This window comes from Marmota monax, unplaced genomic scaffold (assembly GCF_021218885.2).
Source record: "Marmota monax isolate L192 unplaced genomic scaffold, Marmota_monax_Labrador192_F-V1.1 WCK01_AAM20220418_F8-fsc00157, whole genome shotgun sequence".
Classification (NCBI taxonomy): domain Eukaryota; kingdom Metazoa; phylum Chordata; class Mammalia; order Rodentia; family Sciuridae; genus Marmota; species Marmota monax.
Genome location: NW_026694573.1, coordinates 3,529,586 through 3,546,991, shown reverse-complemented (window position 1 = coordinate 3,546,991; position 17,406 = coordinate 3,529,586). Strand labels below are relative to the sequence as shown.

General features: G+C 40.9%; 1 protein-coding gene across 2 annotated transcripts; it reads left to right on the top strand.

Moving 5' to 3' along the window:
- The first annotated feature begins 22 nt into the window (after positions 1-22).
- On the top strand, positions 23-15,958 carry Snrpd3 (small nuclear ribonucleoprotein D3 polypeptide). 2 transcript variants are annotated; one of them, XM_046421155.2, is made up of 4 exons: positions 23-179; positions 1,612-1,755; positions 13,617-13,809; positions 15,713-15,958. In XM_046421155.2, exons 2-4 carry the CDS (start codon positions 1,630-1,632, stop codon positions 15,772-15,774), a joined length of 381 nt encoding a protein of 126 aa, XP_046277111.1. In that variant the 5' UTR covers positions 23-179; positions 1,612-1,629; the 3' UTR covers positions 15,775-15,958. The 2 variants fall into 2 exon arrangements, with proteins under 2 accessions (XP_046277111.1, XP_058427774.1); XM_058571791.1 differs by having other exon boundaries at positions 176-200.
- Positions 15,959-17,406: the final 1,448 nt, after the last annotated feature.

The following is a 17,406-nucleotide window of genomic DNA, read 5'->3' as shown; positions in this document are numbered from 1 at the left end:
AGGAAGCGGAGACTAGACCGCGCCCATCAATAAGCAAAGGAAAGGGCGGGTCATGCGCGCGGCATTTTGGGAACCCGTGGTATTCTGGGAACGTGGTTGCCGCCATTCGCTTTCCTCACGCCTTTGCAGTCGCTTCAATTTTAGCCACATCTTAGAGAAGAAGGAGTAGGCCGCCGCCGGTGAGGAGAGACCGAGGATGGGTGAGGGGAGGCCGAGGCACTTGTGAGGGCTGGACGTCGGAGAAGGATACGCTGCCCCGGAGCTCAGCCGGAATAAGGGAGGGAGGGAGGAGAGCGGGAAGCGGGGCCCCGCTCCATCATATTATTAGCACTTGGAATAGTTAATCACTAACTCTTCCCCAAAGTAGGTGATTTTCACTTCCTATGCTTCTACAGGTCATTGTTTTCCGACATATCCAGTAAATCTTGGAATCACTTCTGCCTAATCATTTTCTTCCCCGAAGTCCTGTTTGGGTCATCCTTTTCAAAGGTCTTTGCATTTCTGCCTCTTTCTTGCAGTGCTTTCCAGACTGCTCTAGAAGGTGTAACAAGTTTTTCTGCTTTTATAAGTGCTGTTGTTTTTTCGTTATGTATTTTCTTATGTATAAACCTGTAGCTTCCTGTTGTTATAATACAAATTCCTAAAGCTGAAAGCCATGAGTTCTCACCAAGGCATTCTCTTTACCCATCTACCTTCTTTGTCTCTTGAACACATGGTATGTGTTCCACATTTGAGTCATTGAGTCATCTCACTAAAATGTTCGCCGCTTATTTCTTTTTAATTAGTGTAAATCAAACGTTTATCCTGATTATTTTTCCTTCACAGTAACATTGCTTGCTTACAGCACGTTATCACTCTGAACATTTTGATACTTTTTTTCCTTAGCCTTGGTAGTGCAATAAATGGAGAGTCGAAAGACCTGAGTTGAAAAGCACAACCTCCACTCTTAGATTTGTCTGGGTCCTTTGGTCTGTGTCTGCACTACCTAGTATTGTGGTCTCTGGCCACACATGGTTGTTGAGCACTTGCAATATGCCTAGAGTGACTGACTGAATTTTCTGTTTTATTTAAGTTTAATTAGGTGCATGTAGACAGTGACTACCATTCTAAACAACTCAGGTCTATAACATTCTCAAAATTGAGTCACTAGCAATTGTAGGTTGACAAATATATTATTCTGAACGTGCATGCCAGTCCTCTCTCCCCCAGCATGCACACTGTATTGATTATTAATTATTTTGATAAAGATTAAGGGACACATAGTAGGGTGGGAGAAGGGAGGGGTTCTTTTCATTCCTATTAGCTTTCCCTTTGTCCATCCTATGACTCCTGTCCATCTCACATCTTGCATGAGTTTGCTGTGGTTCTTCCAAGCCAAGAACTAAGCTTCCTTTCTTTTTGTTAATTTTTTTAGATGTTGATGAACATTTATTTATATGTGGTGCTGAGAATCGAACCCAGTGCCTCACACATTCCAGACAAGTGCTCTACCACTGAGCCACAACCCCAGCCCGCTCCCTTTCTTTTATTGAAATTGTAGCTTTGGCATCTTGGAGTACCAGCCCTTCTTGGACTCTGAAAATTAACTGAATGTTATTTCTCTCACTGTAGAACTCTGTTCCGGCCAAGATGTCTATTGGTGTGCCGATTAAAGTTCTGCATGAGGCCGAGGGCCACATTGTGACATGTGAGACAAACACGGGTGAGGTATACCGAGGAAAGCTCATTGAAGCAGAAGACAATATGAACTGCCAGGTACCCTGCTTTACATGAGGTTGTGAGGGAGGTGTGTTCCAGTATCTCAGAGGACAAAAGGGTGGTGGGTGATTAGAGGTTTTTATGAGGCTCTTCTCATTCATCAGTTATTTACTGAATGCCTAATGTGTGCTAGGCACTCATAGGCTCTCAGACTATATGCATGAACAGGAAACTCAGGGTTTGAGGCAGAAAAGCCATATATAAATTTGGAATTTTGGGCTGGGGATGTGGCTCAAGCGGTAGCGCGCTCGCCTGGCATGTGTGTGGCCCGGGTTCGATCCTCAGCACCACATACAAAACAAAGATGTTGTGTCCGCCGATAACTAAAAAATAAATATTAAAATTCTCTCTCTCTCTCTCTCTCCCCCCCCCCTTAAAAAAGATATAATAAATTTGGAATTTTGTCCTTTGTTTTCTCTATCCTGTAATCATTTTCTCCCATATTTTAAAGGGCTATTTTAGAGAAATGTTGCTGTTCCCTTTGGTAAACTCCTTCAGAGTCAGGGCTGTTATTCATTTTCCCCACATGCTTTGCAGTTGGCAAAATCTTCAGTACAGTGTGTTCTTACTTTTTTCTTGGAGGAAGAAACTCATTTGATTATTGTAACTACCTTGTGAGGAAGCAAGTTTGATGATAATCTTGATATCCATAAAGTAGAGAGAATGAGATTAAAGAATTAAGCTACTAGACATCATTCTGCTACTATATGACGGAAAAGCTTCCTGATGTGGAACCCTTCTCATAGCACTACTTTGTTTTTTGCATAGTCACATGAATTTTTTTTTTTTTAAATATTAGTTGTTGATGGACCTTTACTCATTTAGTTATATACAGTACAGAGAATCAACCCCAGTGCCTCATACACGCTAGGCAAGTGCTCTACCACTGAGCCACAACCCCAGACCATAGTCACGTGAATTTTTATAGCATTACTTGATATGATCTTTGTTCTTTAAATCTGTGGTTAAGAGTTTGAGCTTTGGAATAAAAAATGTGAATTTTAATTCTAACTAGCTGACCTTAGGCATATGAATTGTCTGTTTCCTTTTCTGTAAAATAGAGATGGTGTTATTTGGGGACTCTCATAGTTGGATGTATAAAAGTTTTATTCAGGAAATGTCATTAAAGGATAATAGAGCTAGGTATGGTGCCACACACCTATAATCCTTGCAATTTGGGAATCTGAGGCAAGGCAACTGCAAATTTGAGGCAATTTAGTGTTTCAAATAAAAAATAAGATGTAAAGATGTAGTTCTGTGGTAAAACAACTGAGTTCAATTCCTAAGAACACAAATAAAAACACAAAAGGATAATGGAACAAATAAGCATGAGTAGGCAAGAGAGTTTTCAGTCTGAGGTGTTAGTTTGACCAGGGAAAGGAGGATTGAGCAGAAAGAGCCTCATACTGCAGCATAGCTCTGAAGAAGTCTCAGCCAAACGGATTGCTTCTATGAGAAGTTTAGAATAGAACAGAAATGGTCTGATTCTAGTACTCCTGCCATGGTTAGTATTTGGCCAAGAGTTTGTGGAGAGAGAGACCACAGGGTGAATGCTGTAGTGAATCCCACAGGTGGCAGCTTGAGGCTGTCAGGTCCCTGTACTATTCAAAGTCTGTTGTCTCTTGAGGGAGATATGAGCAGCACACTTCCAAGACTGTTACAAGGATAATACCTAAATCTCATGGTTGTTATATATATATATCAGATGAGTTATGTGTGTGCAGCAGGTAGCTCAGTGCCTCACATGTTGTTATTGTTCAACGTAAGGTACCTATTACTGTTCTCTAGGTTGGAGAGGTAAAGAACCTTATCCTGGATTAAAATGGGGGTCAGGGGTTCAGACTGTCTATTGCTTTGCAGTATTCATTCATTTATTTGTGATTTTTTTTTCTGTACCTTTGAGTCTATAATCTTTCTGCCAGGTTGAACACCTCAGGCATTTCCTTTGAATGCAAGGAGATTGACATCAGTAACTGAGGTTAATCTCCTCAGTGTTATTGTGAGAGTTCAGGCTCCTATGCTATCTGTTCTTCAACAGGAGGGTCTGAAAATTTGCACCTTTCTTTGTGCTATAAAGGGCCTGGCCTCTGTTACTCTTTTACTTTCATAAGTGCAGTCTTTTAGCTTAAGAGATCCTCATCTGTTTCAAGGCACTTTAGTTTGGAGAGTAGAATGCAAGACTTAGGGTAGTGACTCTTAATGTGCTTATTGAAATACTTGGGTTTTTTTAGTTAATTAATTTGGGCAATGTACTGAATCTTCAGGGCCTCAGACTTACAGACCGTTGGTATTAGACCTGAAATCACCTTGCAGTCTGCCATCTAGTATGACTTGGGATAAACTTTGGACCTCTTTCACACACTATTTCATTCTCCACATCAGGGATAAGAACCATAGTACAGAGGAAAGGAGAGATGTGTGTCAAATGTTGGATGGGGGGCCAGTTACCTGCTTCCCTGCCTGTATTAGTTTTCTAGATCTACCATAATAAAGTTATACAGACTGGATGGTGTAAACAACTGAAATCTGTTTTCTCACCTTTCTAGAGGCTAAAAGTATGAGATCAGTGTATTGATGGATTGGTTTCTTGATAGGGCCATGAGGGAAGGATCTGTTCCAGGCTCTCTTCAGCTGTGGAAGGCATCTTCTCCCACGTGGTCTTTCCTCTATAGCATCTCTGTCCAAGTTCCCCTCCCCCCCTTTTAAACTATTTTTATGTGGTGCTGAGGATCGAACCCAGGGCCTCACACTTGCTAGGCAAGCTCTCTACTGCTGAGGCACAACCCCAGCCCCAAATCCCCTCTTAATAAGGACACCAGTGTATGTGTTAAGGTCCACCCTAATGACCTCATTTTTTAACTTAATTGTAAACATGATCACATTCTGAGTTACTGGGGATTAGGGCTTCAATGTGTGGATTTTTGCAGGGACACAAGTCTCTAACCCTATCCATGTCAAAATGATGAGGCTTCATTGGGTCTACCAGAACTTAAGCTCACTGAATGTAGCAATCTGTGTGGCATTCAACTTGGCAGCAAGTAAACACTGAGCACTGTACTCAGGGAATACCCGGCCATATGTTCCTTCCTAGCTGGTCAGTCTGCCCTTTGGAAATGATGTCATACTCCCAATACTCTCCCTGCTTATTCTTTGCCAGAGGGTAGTGTTAATAACATTTTCTATTATAAAAATGGGATGGGTTAGCACTTTGCAAAGATTTGGAAAACAGTTGCAAGAATCTCAGTTGATGGACTTCTTTCCCAACATGTATTTTGGGGTTTAGTGTTTGCCTTATAAAAACTTTCAAAAAGAATTAGAGCTACTATATAGCTCGGTGTTAGATCCCTTGAATGCATGCACAAGGCCCTGGGTTTGATCCACAGCACCATAAAATCATAATAAAAAAACCCACCTTCCAATTTAAGGGTTTATTGTGGGAACCTAACGTGGCTGTCAAAGCAGTGATCTTGAATTTCTGCTTCATGAGAGTATAGTTAAATGTTATAAGCTGGGCATGGGGGTGTGTGCCTAAGGCCCTAGCTGCTTGGGAGACTAAGGCAGAAGAATTGGTAGTTCAAGCAACATTTAAAAAACAAAAAAAAAGGAATAAGCCCAGCACAGTGGTGCACGCCTATAATCCCAGCAGCTCAGTGGCACTCAGGAGGCTGAGGCAGGAGAATCGTGTGTTCAAAGCCAATTTCAGCAAATAGTGAGGCCCTAAGCAACTAAGCAAGACCCTGTCTCAAGATAAAATGTAAAAAAGGGTTCAGGATATGGCTCAGTGGTTAAGCACTCCTTGGTTCAATCCTCGATACAAAAAATAAAATTAAAAATTAAAAACCCCAATGTCCTACTTTATCTTCTCTAACAACAACTTCTTCCTCCCTTCCTCAATGTGTGTGTGTGTATGCATGTACATGTGTGTACATGTTAGCAATCAAACCTAGGGCCTTATGCATGCTAGACAAACATTACCACTGAGCTACACCCTCAGCCCCTTATATGGTAGGATAAAAATTGAGGAATGTGTCTTGATTCAGGTAAGCTAGGCTAGAAAGTAAAATGAAACTATAAGCAGTCAGTTCCCAGCAATATAACCCCAAATCCCTGTACATTAAATAAAGGTATATTCAGGTACCTTTATATCATTACTAAGATATGTAGTGTTCATAAGTTGTACAGATTGTCCTGGCATGCTAGGGAAATATATTAGATGATATCCTCAATAGTATTCCTAGTATTTTTAGAAGTAAAATATGGCTTCTTTTAGGGTCCCTTGGATATTTCTAAGATAACCTATTATAATACTTTTTTTGATATTTGGAAATGTAATGAAAGCATGCATTAAACCTGTGATGAGATCCCCTGAAGTAGCATTTAGTGGGTCAGAGGCTGCTAGCGGTTCTGTGCATCTGTGGTTTAGAAGGTAGCGGCCTTTACTTTCCTCTATAACCTCACAACTGCAAGGCAAGTATTGTCTGGTGACCAATTCTGAAGATTATGACATCTGCTATGGGTGATATTGTACTACTACTTTTGCTGTGGGCATCCTCTTAAGAGTGTGGATGGGGTTGAGCAAGGGCCCTTGTGACATGCCGCATGATTCTTATTAGCCATTTTTTTGTTTGTAGCAGAGATGTGACATCCCTCATCTCTTGTCCAACGTGGGGATGTAAGACTTAGAACTAAAGGCCCCTAATGGTGCAAGTTTCTGTTCTTCGTCTCTCTGTACCCAACAAAGACTTAAACCATCCTGTCTTTATTAAACATCAAAGGAAGAACCAATCTTAAAGTAAGAATGCAAGTGTGATGTAGTGGTACACTCTTTTAATTCCATTTATTCAAGAGGCTGAGGCAAGAGAATTGAAAGTTCCAGGCCAGCCTGGACAACTTAGCAATACCCTGTTCAAAATAAATTAAACAGGGGTGGGGATGTAACTTGAGTGTAGAGCACTTGCCTAGCATGTATGGTTTAATCCCCAGTTCCACAAAAAGAAAGAGCCCGGTATTTAGTAAAATATTAAAAAACCATGAAGACTTGAAGGTGAGGGATAATGAGAAAGAATAAGCATGTAATTTTAGCACAAGACCATATGCAGATAGCCTTTTGAGGGAGATCTTTATGACTGTAGGTTTTATTAGGAGTCCAGTGTGCAAGGTTCCAGAGTGTCTTCATAGATTCTTAGGGAATGCTGGGTGTCTTCTGGCTCAGCTGGTCAGTATTCAAACACTTAGGTCATCATATAATTTTTTAATGATGAAAAGCTATTATATAAATGTTTTTTACAAGTCAAGAATGTTATTCCAATTAAAAGTGAACATAACACATAAAATGGGTGACTCACAAAAGAAAAAATATATAAATGGAATATAACATGTAAAAAAGGCCTTAAGAGTCAAATATGTAAATTAGCAAATAATAAGAATATTCAAAGTTGAAAATAAAATTAATAATGCTACCAAGGATTCCTTGATAAACTATCAGTAGAGGTGGAAATTCTACTGCATAAAATTCTACTGTGTATCCTTTCTGTTAAGTGTGTTTACCATATGTCGGTGTGGAAAGAGTTTTAAGAACCAGTTTAATATTGTAGACAAAAATATATGTGCCAATGGTATCCATTGCTGTGGTATTTTTAGTAAAGAAAACATGAAAACCAACATTTCTGTTAATAGAGCTAAATAAATTGAGGTTAAACTACAGTTACGTAGAATATTCACCCTGTAAAAATGGATGACTATTTAAATGTTTGGAAGCATGGTTGATGTAAGTTGGGGGGATGGTTCAAAACTCCAAAATGTTTCCAATTTTGCAGAAATAAAACTAAATTATAAATGATACATATAAATACATACAGAAAACAAGTGTTTGAATAGTTATTTTGACTGAAATCATGCAGTTACATTTTTCATCTGGGTTCTGTAATCCCTACTTTGGGAGGCAAAGCAAGAGGTTCACTTGAACCAATGAGTTTGAGGCCAGCCTGGGCAACATAATGAGGCCCTATCTCAAAGAAAAAGATAAAAATTTTTGTTCCCCCTTGCCCCCCAAAATAATGAGTGAAATAAGAAGAAAAACAAAATGATAAGCATGTGTTAATAAATGTGTGTTCATAAAGTCTTAAGTAGAATCTGAGAGTAAGGATCAGATCCATTTCATCATAAACAAAGTGGCAAAATTTTTACAAGTTTTGGTGAAAGAAAATGATAGAATTGTGAGTTCTGTCAAAGCTGAGGTGGTGCTTTTGGAGCTTTGACATGACCATAGAGTGGATTGCATTCATCATACTCCCTTACCCCTAAATATTTTGTATTTTGTGTTTTCTAAGAATAAAGATAGGTAAGTTCATAAGTTGATATTCCCATTACAACAGTGGCAACTAAGTGACTATATCTTTCTTGTGTATGTGTGTAATTGTCCTAAAAATGTACATTTCTAGCATGTTGATAGTCCTGAGGCACCCCCTAAAGATACAGAAAGAAAAATCAACTCAAACTCCTTGGTTTTTCCTAACGTACTCTCGCAACCTGAAACACTTCTGACACCAAATATGTAAGAATTTTTCCTAATACTTAGCAAGCAGTCACTTTTGTAGTGTTTACCAGTCAAATTAGTTTCTCCTAATTTAGTTCAGTCCTAACATTTATGTGGAGATAGCATCAGATATCATAGGTTGAGGGCTCGGTCTTCGAGACTGCCACCATCCTTAAGATGCCAATTGCAAGCCCTAGGTTGTTTTATCTGTGCTTCTGACCAACTTATTATAAATTAGGGGTCCACTACCCCCTTCAGTGGTACCCCTAATTTATACCAAGTTGGTCATGGTTTGATCAGTTTGCTCAACCAGCTCCCAGAATTCAGGAAAACACTTATGTTTATTGGTTTACTATGAAGGATATTAAAGAATATAGATAATCAGGACAAGGCATTGGAGAAGGGACATTGGAATCCTCATGCCCTTTCCAGGTGCATCACCTTCCTGAAAACCTGTGTCTCGTGGCACTCTTGTCTTTGGGGGTTTTTATGGAGATTTTATTGCATAGACATGATGGAAATATGGACAGACAAGTAGAAAGGCAATTGGGCAAAAAAGCTATGGTCTAATGCTAATAGACTAAGTGAGGAAACCCAGCAAGACCTTTCTTTATGGATTCTTCTTGGCCTTTCTGTCCCGTATTCCTTCCTCCCAGATACAGGACAGGACCCCTCATAGTCTGCTATCAGACAATGTAGGTCAGAATTTCTTTATGACCAGCTCTAAGATAGAAAGGCAGAGAAAGATAATTTTTATGGCCTGCCTTTGGGAAGGAGATGTTCTAGTTTCTATGGCCTGCCTTGGTGGTAGTCGAGGAGTTGTGAGTTAGGAACCATGGATGGACACTCCCTCAAAAAAAAAAAATGTGAATATATATATTTACACATACACACACATACAGATATAAATGTATATATATATAATTTGTTTGTTTATTTATTTTTTCATATCACCACACAACACAACCCAGCATTACTTCACAATCTTGGAGCTAGAGCTAGCTGTTTACATCTCAGTGTCGAGTGTCATTTCAGTTGTGTACCTGGCTTTCACCATTTGTGTTTCATTGTGGCTGTTTAGGTAGTTGATCAAACTCAGTGTTCCATCCTAACTTTCATGAAAACAGTCCACTCAAAAGTTGGTGTCTTTGGCCATGTTAGTGCACACCTGTAATCCCAGTTACTCGGGAAACAGGAGGATAGCAACCTGGGCAACTTGGTGAAACCCTGTCTCAAAAAAGTTTGAGGGATGTAGCTCAGTGTTAACATGCCCCCTGGGTTCAGTTCCCAGTACTGCAAAAAGAGTTTCTACTTTTCCTTTGGCTTTATGGGGGACAACTAGTAGTACTGTGAGGCTGTGCAGCCATTTCCCCTCTGGTGTTGCAAAGAAAGCATGAGGACAGTAGTGAGCCTGAATCTTAGTGTTGAAGTACATGTCTTTTGGCATTAGAATCTCTTGTTCAGCCAGGACCTGAGCTATTTGTGAAAGCACACAAGGTCTTATTGGACCTGTGTGATAGCTTCCTTTGGAGAGTTTCAAAGCAGGGTGGGATTCTGACAGGGAAAGAGGGAGATGTGTCAGTGTGTGCTAGAGATGTGGCTTAGCAGTAGCACGGCCGCTAAAATAGATATTTTTAATTATCATTCAGATTTGACTTTTTCTGAGTTTCTGTTATGTGTTAGGTAATTGAGAGCTTAGACATACTTTGTTTTGTTTAATTGGCTCTTTGACAATTTCAGGAAGGAAGTCTGTTGCCGTGGCTAAGTGTATGGGTTTAGAGTTAGATGGACCTGGGTTCAAATCCCAGCCAAACTACATAGGGGCAACGTGATCCTGGGTACAATAGAATGGTTAAGGGCACAGGGCTCCAGAGATAGATCTGCCTGACAGGCTATGCTACTTCATCTCTCCAGTGGGGCTGGGAATGGTGTCTGTCCCATCTCTCTGGTAGGGTCTTGAGGTATAAAATTAATTACTATGGCAAATCAGTCACCTGTGATAGCTCCCGGTGTCTAGTCAGTACTCAGGAAGTATTGGCTTTGTTACATTTTTTTCCCTCACTATAGAAAGGAACTGGGACTCAGAGAATTCTTCAGAGTACCCAGGGTTAAACTCCTGGGTACAGATGACAATGCTAGGTCTCATTCACTTAGAGGGCCTCAGCCATTTTTGTCTTCCAGAGAGTTATGGGTATATCTGGTATTGGGGAGCCTGGTGGAATGCAGGTTTTTGTCTTGAGTAATAAACCATAATTGTGTTCTTTTGTGGCACCAGAGGTTATGATAGTCTTCAAGGGAAGAATAGGAGTTGTGTGAAAATTAACAAACTGGGGGTATGGAACCTATAGCAGAAGGCTTGATAGGAAACCAGAACCCTGTTGCCCCTGAAGGTAAAACAGAAACAGTGAATTGAAGCTCTAGAAATCATTCTAGCTGAGTGCACAGTTAGAGTGGGGAAAGCCCAGAGCATTGTTGGTCTTTTTTTATTCTGTGTTTTCAAGCAGAGACTACCTAACCAGGTATCATTTGAAGAGCAAGTAAGCATAAGATAGCAACAAGCAAGACAGAAATCTGGAGAAAACAACACACTGTTGTTGGGCTTGGCCTATTCTGAATAAATTACAGTCCTCTTGCCCATATGAGCAGAGGCGACAACCAAAACCTGATGCCTTCTGCATATCCCCTGGGTCTCTTTCGCCGCTTCCTTTCCTCCTCCACATCTACTTACGTATGCAAAGGAAGTTGGTAGTATCATCAGAAGAGAGAATTGGTTAAGATGTTCAAGGAAAGGGTTATCCTGAGAAAATTATTACTTTAGCCATATATATATTCTTTTTAATATTTATTTTTTAGTTTTTGGCGGACACAACATCTTGGTTGTGTATATGGTGATGAGGATCGAACCCGGGCCGCACGCATGCCAGGCGAGCGTGCTACCGCTTGAGCCACATCCCCAGCCCCATACTTTAGCCATATTTGCTATAGACATTGGCATAACTGAAAGAGGACATCAGTAGCTCAGCTGTCCATAGACTCCCAGTTATCCTTGCTAGTCAGTGTGGCTCTCTCATTGGAAAAGTTGGTTGTAAGATGGCGGGGGATGTGCACCCCAATTCAAGTGAGTGGGCCATCGCTGTTGCTGGCAATTTCCCCAGAGGGTATGACCATCACTACCACCCAAGCCCAAGTTCTCCAGTCATCCTTTTTTTTTTTTTAATTAAGCTGGTGTATATATATATATATATTTAGTTTTAGATGGAACACAGTATCTTTTTCTGTTTGTTTATTTTTATGTGGTACTGAAGATTGAACCCAGAGCCTCACAGTTGCTAGGCTCTACCACTGAGCCTCAACCCAGATCTCTCCATCATCTTTGCAGATTATCAGGACAAGTATCTCACAGGCAGCAACAGTGAACTTGCCTCACACTACCCCTTTCGTGTGTCTTAACCCTGACTTAGAGGGACTACCTCTAGAGGCTTATATCATTCAAGGACAGTTTGCCATTTGACAGCCAGATTTATCCAAGCTCCACCAGTTGACAGTACATCAGTCTCGCTTTCCCATGATGACACATCGCAATGCTGGATGCAGTGCAGATTTGGATGCGTCTGCTCAGACTGCTTTTCTTTCCAGATACTTTTTTTTCTTGATTGGCTGTTACAGTTGGGCATTGAGGCACCAAATGGCTGGCATACAGATCAAAATTTTGAATCCAGTGGAAGGATCTACTGATAGGCAGATTTACTACCAGTATTAGTATAGCTCAAAATCTAATTAGTCAATGTCAGGCCTTCCCTTGGACACAGATGGCATGAGGAGAAGCTAAACAATGCAGATTCATCTATAATTCCTTTGCTGTTCACCCATGATACATCTGTGTAGTTTCTGAAAAGTGATCCCATTTTAAATAGTTTACAAAAAAGATGTACTGGAACTTTATGAATAGAAATTGGACACACACACAAAGATAATTCTCTCCTCTATTCAGAAGACTACTTTTTTAAATGTGGCATCTATTGAATTTGATACTGGCAGATCTGTATTCCTTCCCACACCCAGCATGTCTGCTGGCTGCTCTCACCTAGAGGTTCCCTCCCTCCAGCCCACAACTGCGCATGTTGGCACATTCCACTTCCTAAAGTGTTGCCTTAATCCTGTTAGCCCTTTCTCTGTCCACAAACTTGAGTGATTCATCTCTAAAGTGATGACCCTATCCTCAGTCATGATTCTGACTCAAGGACCCAGTCCTTGCATTCTAAAAGTTCCTGCCTGAGTGCCCTCCTTCTTGTTTAAGCTTTTGCCTCATGCCTCTTTAGTATTGCAAACCCTGGGAGTGGTACTGCCATCTCCACTTCTTGGGCCCTGTACTATAGGAGAGTCAGAACTAGATCTGGCCTATGCTTGTAACTTTCATGGTACCTTTGTAATCTGAGTTCCAGGAAGGTGCAGGAGAGGACATGGTTTGGATAAGCAGTTAAAAACCATTTGAGGGCTGGGGATGTGGCTCAAGCGGTAGCGTGCTCACCTGGCATGCGTGCGCCCTGGGTTCGATCCTCAGCACCACATACAAACAAAGATACTGTGTCCGCTGATAACTAAAAAGTAAATATTAAAATTCTCTCTCTTTCTCTCTTTAAAAAACAAAACAAAACGTTTGAATTAGGGTTTATCATCATCAAGAACTTTTCATATACTGGCCCAGGAGACAGTATAGTCAGCAGAGGTGGGGCTCTGGAACCAGGCCATCTGTTTCCAAACTGTTGCCCCCTGCATTCCAGCTCTTTGACCTTGTACACATTCATGGTTTTTTTGTTTTGTTTTGTTCTGGTTTTTAATCTGTGAAAGTTGAAGAGCTTATACCTACCCTGCTTAATGCAGTCCCTGGCGCATACAGTAGTACCAACTATTATTGTGATAGTTCACCAGCATTGCCTAGTTCCTTTATCGCACAATGTCAGTTTTTGCAATTCTAGACTCCCCTATCCCACCAGTCAAAACATCTGTTCTCTATTAGTGCTATTAATCGATTCTCTTTGTTTGTTTGGTTTTTTTTTTTTTTTTTTTTGGTTTGGGTGTGTATGTGCACCAGGGATTGAACCCAGAGGCACTTAACCACTCAGCTACATCTCCAACCCTTTTTATTTTTTACTTTAAGACAAGGTCCCTCTAAGCTTCTTAGGGCCTCACTAAGTTGATGAGGCTGGCCTCAATCTTGTGGTCTTCCTACCTCAGCCTCCTGAGTTGCTGGGATTACAGGTATGCACCACCACAATTGGCATGCTGTTGACCCTTATTGATAAGCTGGTAATTTTTTTTCCAGATGTCCAACATCACAGTCACATACAGAGATGGCAGAGTAGCACAACTGGAACAGGTGTACATCCGTGGCAGCAAGATCCGCTTCCTGATTTTGCCTGACATGCTGAAAAATGCACCCATGTTAAAGAGCATGAAAAATAAAAATCAAGGTTCAGGGGCTGGCAGGGGGAAAGCTGCTATTCTGAAGGCCCAAGGTAGGTGCTCCTCCTGCATGGGTTTTTAAATTAGAGTTTATCTTCTGTATTTTAGGAAAAGGTCCAGTTACTGCTTATGGGCAGGGGTGGACTTGACCTCAGCTGTCTTCACACCCAGTACCACCCTTTTTCCCTGCACCCATTTCCCCTCTGAAATGGTGGGGTCTTGCCTGATCTGATCCCAGTTATAGGGCTTATGCAAAATCCAAAGTGGCTCTTTAGAAATTAGGCAGAACTTCCTATCATTTAAGATAATAAATCTTCTATTATACCTTTATTAAAGGGCCTTCCTTTTCAGAAGTTCTATCTAAGAGGCCTAAGGATAGTTTGCTCTTACCTAGTTTGCAGAGCAGAGATATACCAGGATGTGAATGAACTGATTTTTGAAGCAGTCGGGGGCAGCATTCCTAGAAAGACTTGTTGATATGTGTTGATATCCAGCATGTACTTGGTGAGATGCTAACAGTGGGAATCCATTTCCAGACAAGGAATACGTGTTTGAGCCATCTTTACCCAATAATGGGCTAGACTTCCAGTTTCTTTGTTTTGCAGTGCTGAGGATTGAGCCTTCTGCTAAAAAAGTGCTCTACCACTGAGCTAATTCCTCAGTCCCAGGATTTGTAGCTTCAAAGCTGTTTATATTTGACAATAAATCCCTCTTTTAGCACATTCTAGAAGTGTACCAGCCTTTATCTAGTGACAGCCAGGCTGCTTTTCTTAAGGTTAGCCTAGTCAGGTTTTATACTTGGGCCCCTTTAGAGTTCTGCTACATTGTTAGGTAAGAAAGCAAGTGTTATCTCTTAGAAACTGCCTAGTGTGGAGCAAAGATTTACAGTCAAGGAAGGCCTTGGATCCTTCGTTTGTATCTTTAGCTGCATATTTTACATATTTGATAGTGATATAGCTTTGAGTTTAAAGATACAATAATGTAATCTTTTATAATGCCCTCAAAAAAACAACAGTTAAGCCAGGCAAGGTGGCGCACGCCTGTAATCCCAGCAGTTGGGGAGGCTGAGGCAGTAGGATTATGAGTTCAAAGCCAGTCTCAGCGATGGCGAGGCGCTAAGCATCTCGGTGCGATGCTGTCTCTAAATAATATACAAAATAGGGCTAGGGATATGGCTCAGTGGTTGAGTGTCTCTGAGTTCAATCTCTAGTACAAAAAAAAAAATAAATAAATCTTTTGCCCTTTGGTTGCCATGATTGACCTAGTGGAGCTGCACCATTTCTCCAGCCACAGGGGCACTGGCTGGCTATGGACTAAAAGGCACTTGGCAGTGAGTTTGCCTACACTTCTGACTTCTGCCTGAACCACCTGTGCCTCTCTCAGACCCTGGCGCTAGTCCTGTCATCAGGTGGATGGGTTCTCATGGAACTCTCCTCCCTCTTCAGGACAGCTCCAGGCTCTGGAAGAGCAGAGAAGGGTGAGACTCCAGTTCGTAGCCATCAGAATATTTTCATTTGTTTTTCAAATCCTCTGATGCCCTCCTAGACTTCTTGTGTTACAGAGGTCCAAATTATTTGTTTCAGATTTTTAAAGTGAATTAAATGCATCTGTAACGTTTTATTTGCTTGGCCTAGCCCAGCCTTGTGAATTCATCTTTTTTTCTGTGTCCTCAAGACCACCTTTTCTCTCTGTACTGCCTCTCACCTCTTGTATCACTGGACTAGAAGGCAGGAATCTAAGTGCTGGCTCCTGCTCTAATGGCAGTAATCACCCCCTCCCCCCCAGCCCTCTCTGGGTCTTCATCCCCTTATTATAAAGTGCTATGGGTCAGGGAAATGTTCAGTCAGGTAGCCTTTCAGGTCCCTTCCAGAGCTGATGTCCCAGGATTTAAGCTGCTCCATGTTGTGAACATGCACTGACTACACTGACCTGTTCTCATCATTCTATTCCTTTCAGTGGCTGCAAGAGGAAGAGGACGTGGAATGGGACGTGGAAACATCTTCCAAAAACGAAGATAATTTTCTCTGTTGAACAGAACTTTACTCTTCTTCTTTTAGATTATCTGAATTCATGGGGATAGGTGCCTGTATGTATGTCCTAGGTTTTGTTTGGGGATTTTTGTTTTGTTTATTGACATTTTTCTCTTTAGATCAGAGGAAATGTCAAACTAAATAAATTTGGTTATTTTGTTTTTTGAGAAAATACGGACTTTGTGTTCATTTTAGAGTTTGCTTTGGCAGCAGATTAAATTTTGACACCCTGGGAGGTATCTTGGAAGAATGCCAATACTTTGAAATAACACACCTATGGGTAAGAGTTTAAGCTGTTTTTCCAGGCTAGTTGGTTGAGCCCAGAAAAGCCCACCTCAAGAAGCTCCAAGAACACAGATTGTCTCTTTTGTCTTCGGATGCAGGTGCTTAATGTGGTGCCTTGTTCAGTTGCCTTTTGTGGAAATGTCATCAGCTCAGCTTTAGCAACACATGGCCAATATGACTTGTGAAAAAGTCCAGTACTGTGACCTCTGGTAGTCTGGTAATCCTTGTGGTTCAGGATTTGGGAAAAGTAATGTAAATCTACAAAGTAATTCAGAAGATATTTGTGGCTCCTATCCTGGCTACATAAGCAGTGTTGTGGTGGTTTTGCGGAACAAATCCTTAGGAATTTATCAGAGCATCTCAGCATTGATTGGCACATTAATCATTAATGTACAAAAGATAAATTAGAGAGGATAAGATATGCAAAGCAAATAATTGTGACAAAAATCCAGAGATTGAGAACAACTCAAAGAAGTCAAATACTGAAAAGAAGTCTGGCCAGGGTTTAGTACAGGATGAGCTACAACATAAATCTTCAAGAGAAAAGGGGATCAGTTTTTTATCCTTAGAATTTGCTTATTAAATAAGGTTGTTCAAGTAATGGAAAAGGAAGAAGAAAGTTGAACGTCAGTTAATCTGGCATCAAGTAGTAATTTTCCAACAAGCTTTGTCTTGTAATCATAACATTACCAAGAAGTATCAGTTTCCAGGATTCTTACAAAGTACTTCTAAAGAACAAGCATCAGCAAGTTGATCAAATAAAACAGGCACATTTAAATAAAGTTTCAAAGACTATCTCCTCCTATCAGCCCGTGTCCCTTCTGGTGCTTCAGCTGCTCCAAACAGATTTGGATAACATGTGTCTGATGTCCTCTCTAGGCAGAACTCTTCCCCAGAGGGGCTGTGGGGTTGGTGGCCATCTCAGATGAACTTGTTCACTGTGAATGGAATTGAAAGAGTTCATTTGTTTGAGATTTGACCAGGAGTTAATTTGTTACTAATATTTTTGGTGAGAAAAGGGTACTTACCCAGCCCTTTTAATTTTACTGGGTCTCCCTAATTGCCTGGGGCTTTCCTAAATTGCTGAGGCTGGCCTTGAACTTGAGATCCCCACTGAGATTATAGGCATACATTACCACACCCTGCTAGTTTTTGTTTTTTTTTTGAGATGGACTCTCCCTATGTTGTTCAGGCTGATCTCTAACTCAAGTAGTCAGTTTCAGCCTCCTAAAGAGCTGCAACTACAGGTGTGCACCACCACACCCAGCTTAGATAAGACTTTAATTAGTGGTACATTATATTTAATAGTAATGAATTACATCCTGAATGTGAAAA

Excerpts from the sequence above, each read along its gene's own strand:
- Snrpd3 (XM_046421155.2), top strand. The coding sequence starts at position 1,630 with ATGTCTATTGGTGTGCCGATTAAAGTTCTGCATGAGGCCGAGGGCCAC. Across the intron at positions 1,756-13,616 it reads AAGACAATATGAACTGCCAG|ATGTCCAACATCACAGTCAC; the intron begins GTACCCTGCTTT and ends TTTTTTTTCCAG. Across the intron at positions 13,810-15,712 it reads TGCTATTCTGAAGGCCCAAG|TGGCTGCAAGAGGAAGAGGA; the intron begins GTAGGTGCTCCT and ends TATTCCTTTCAG.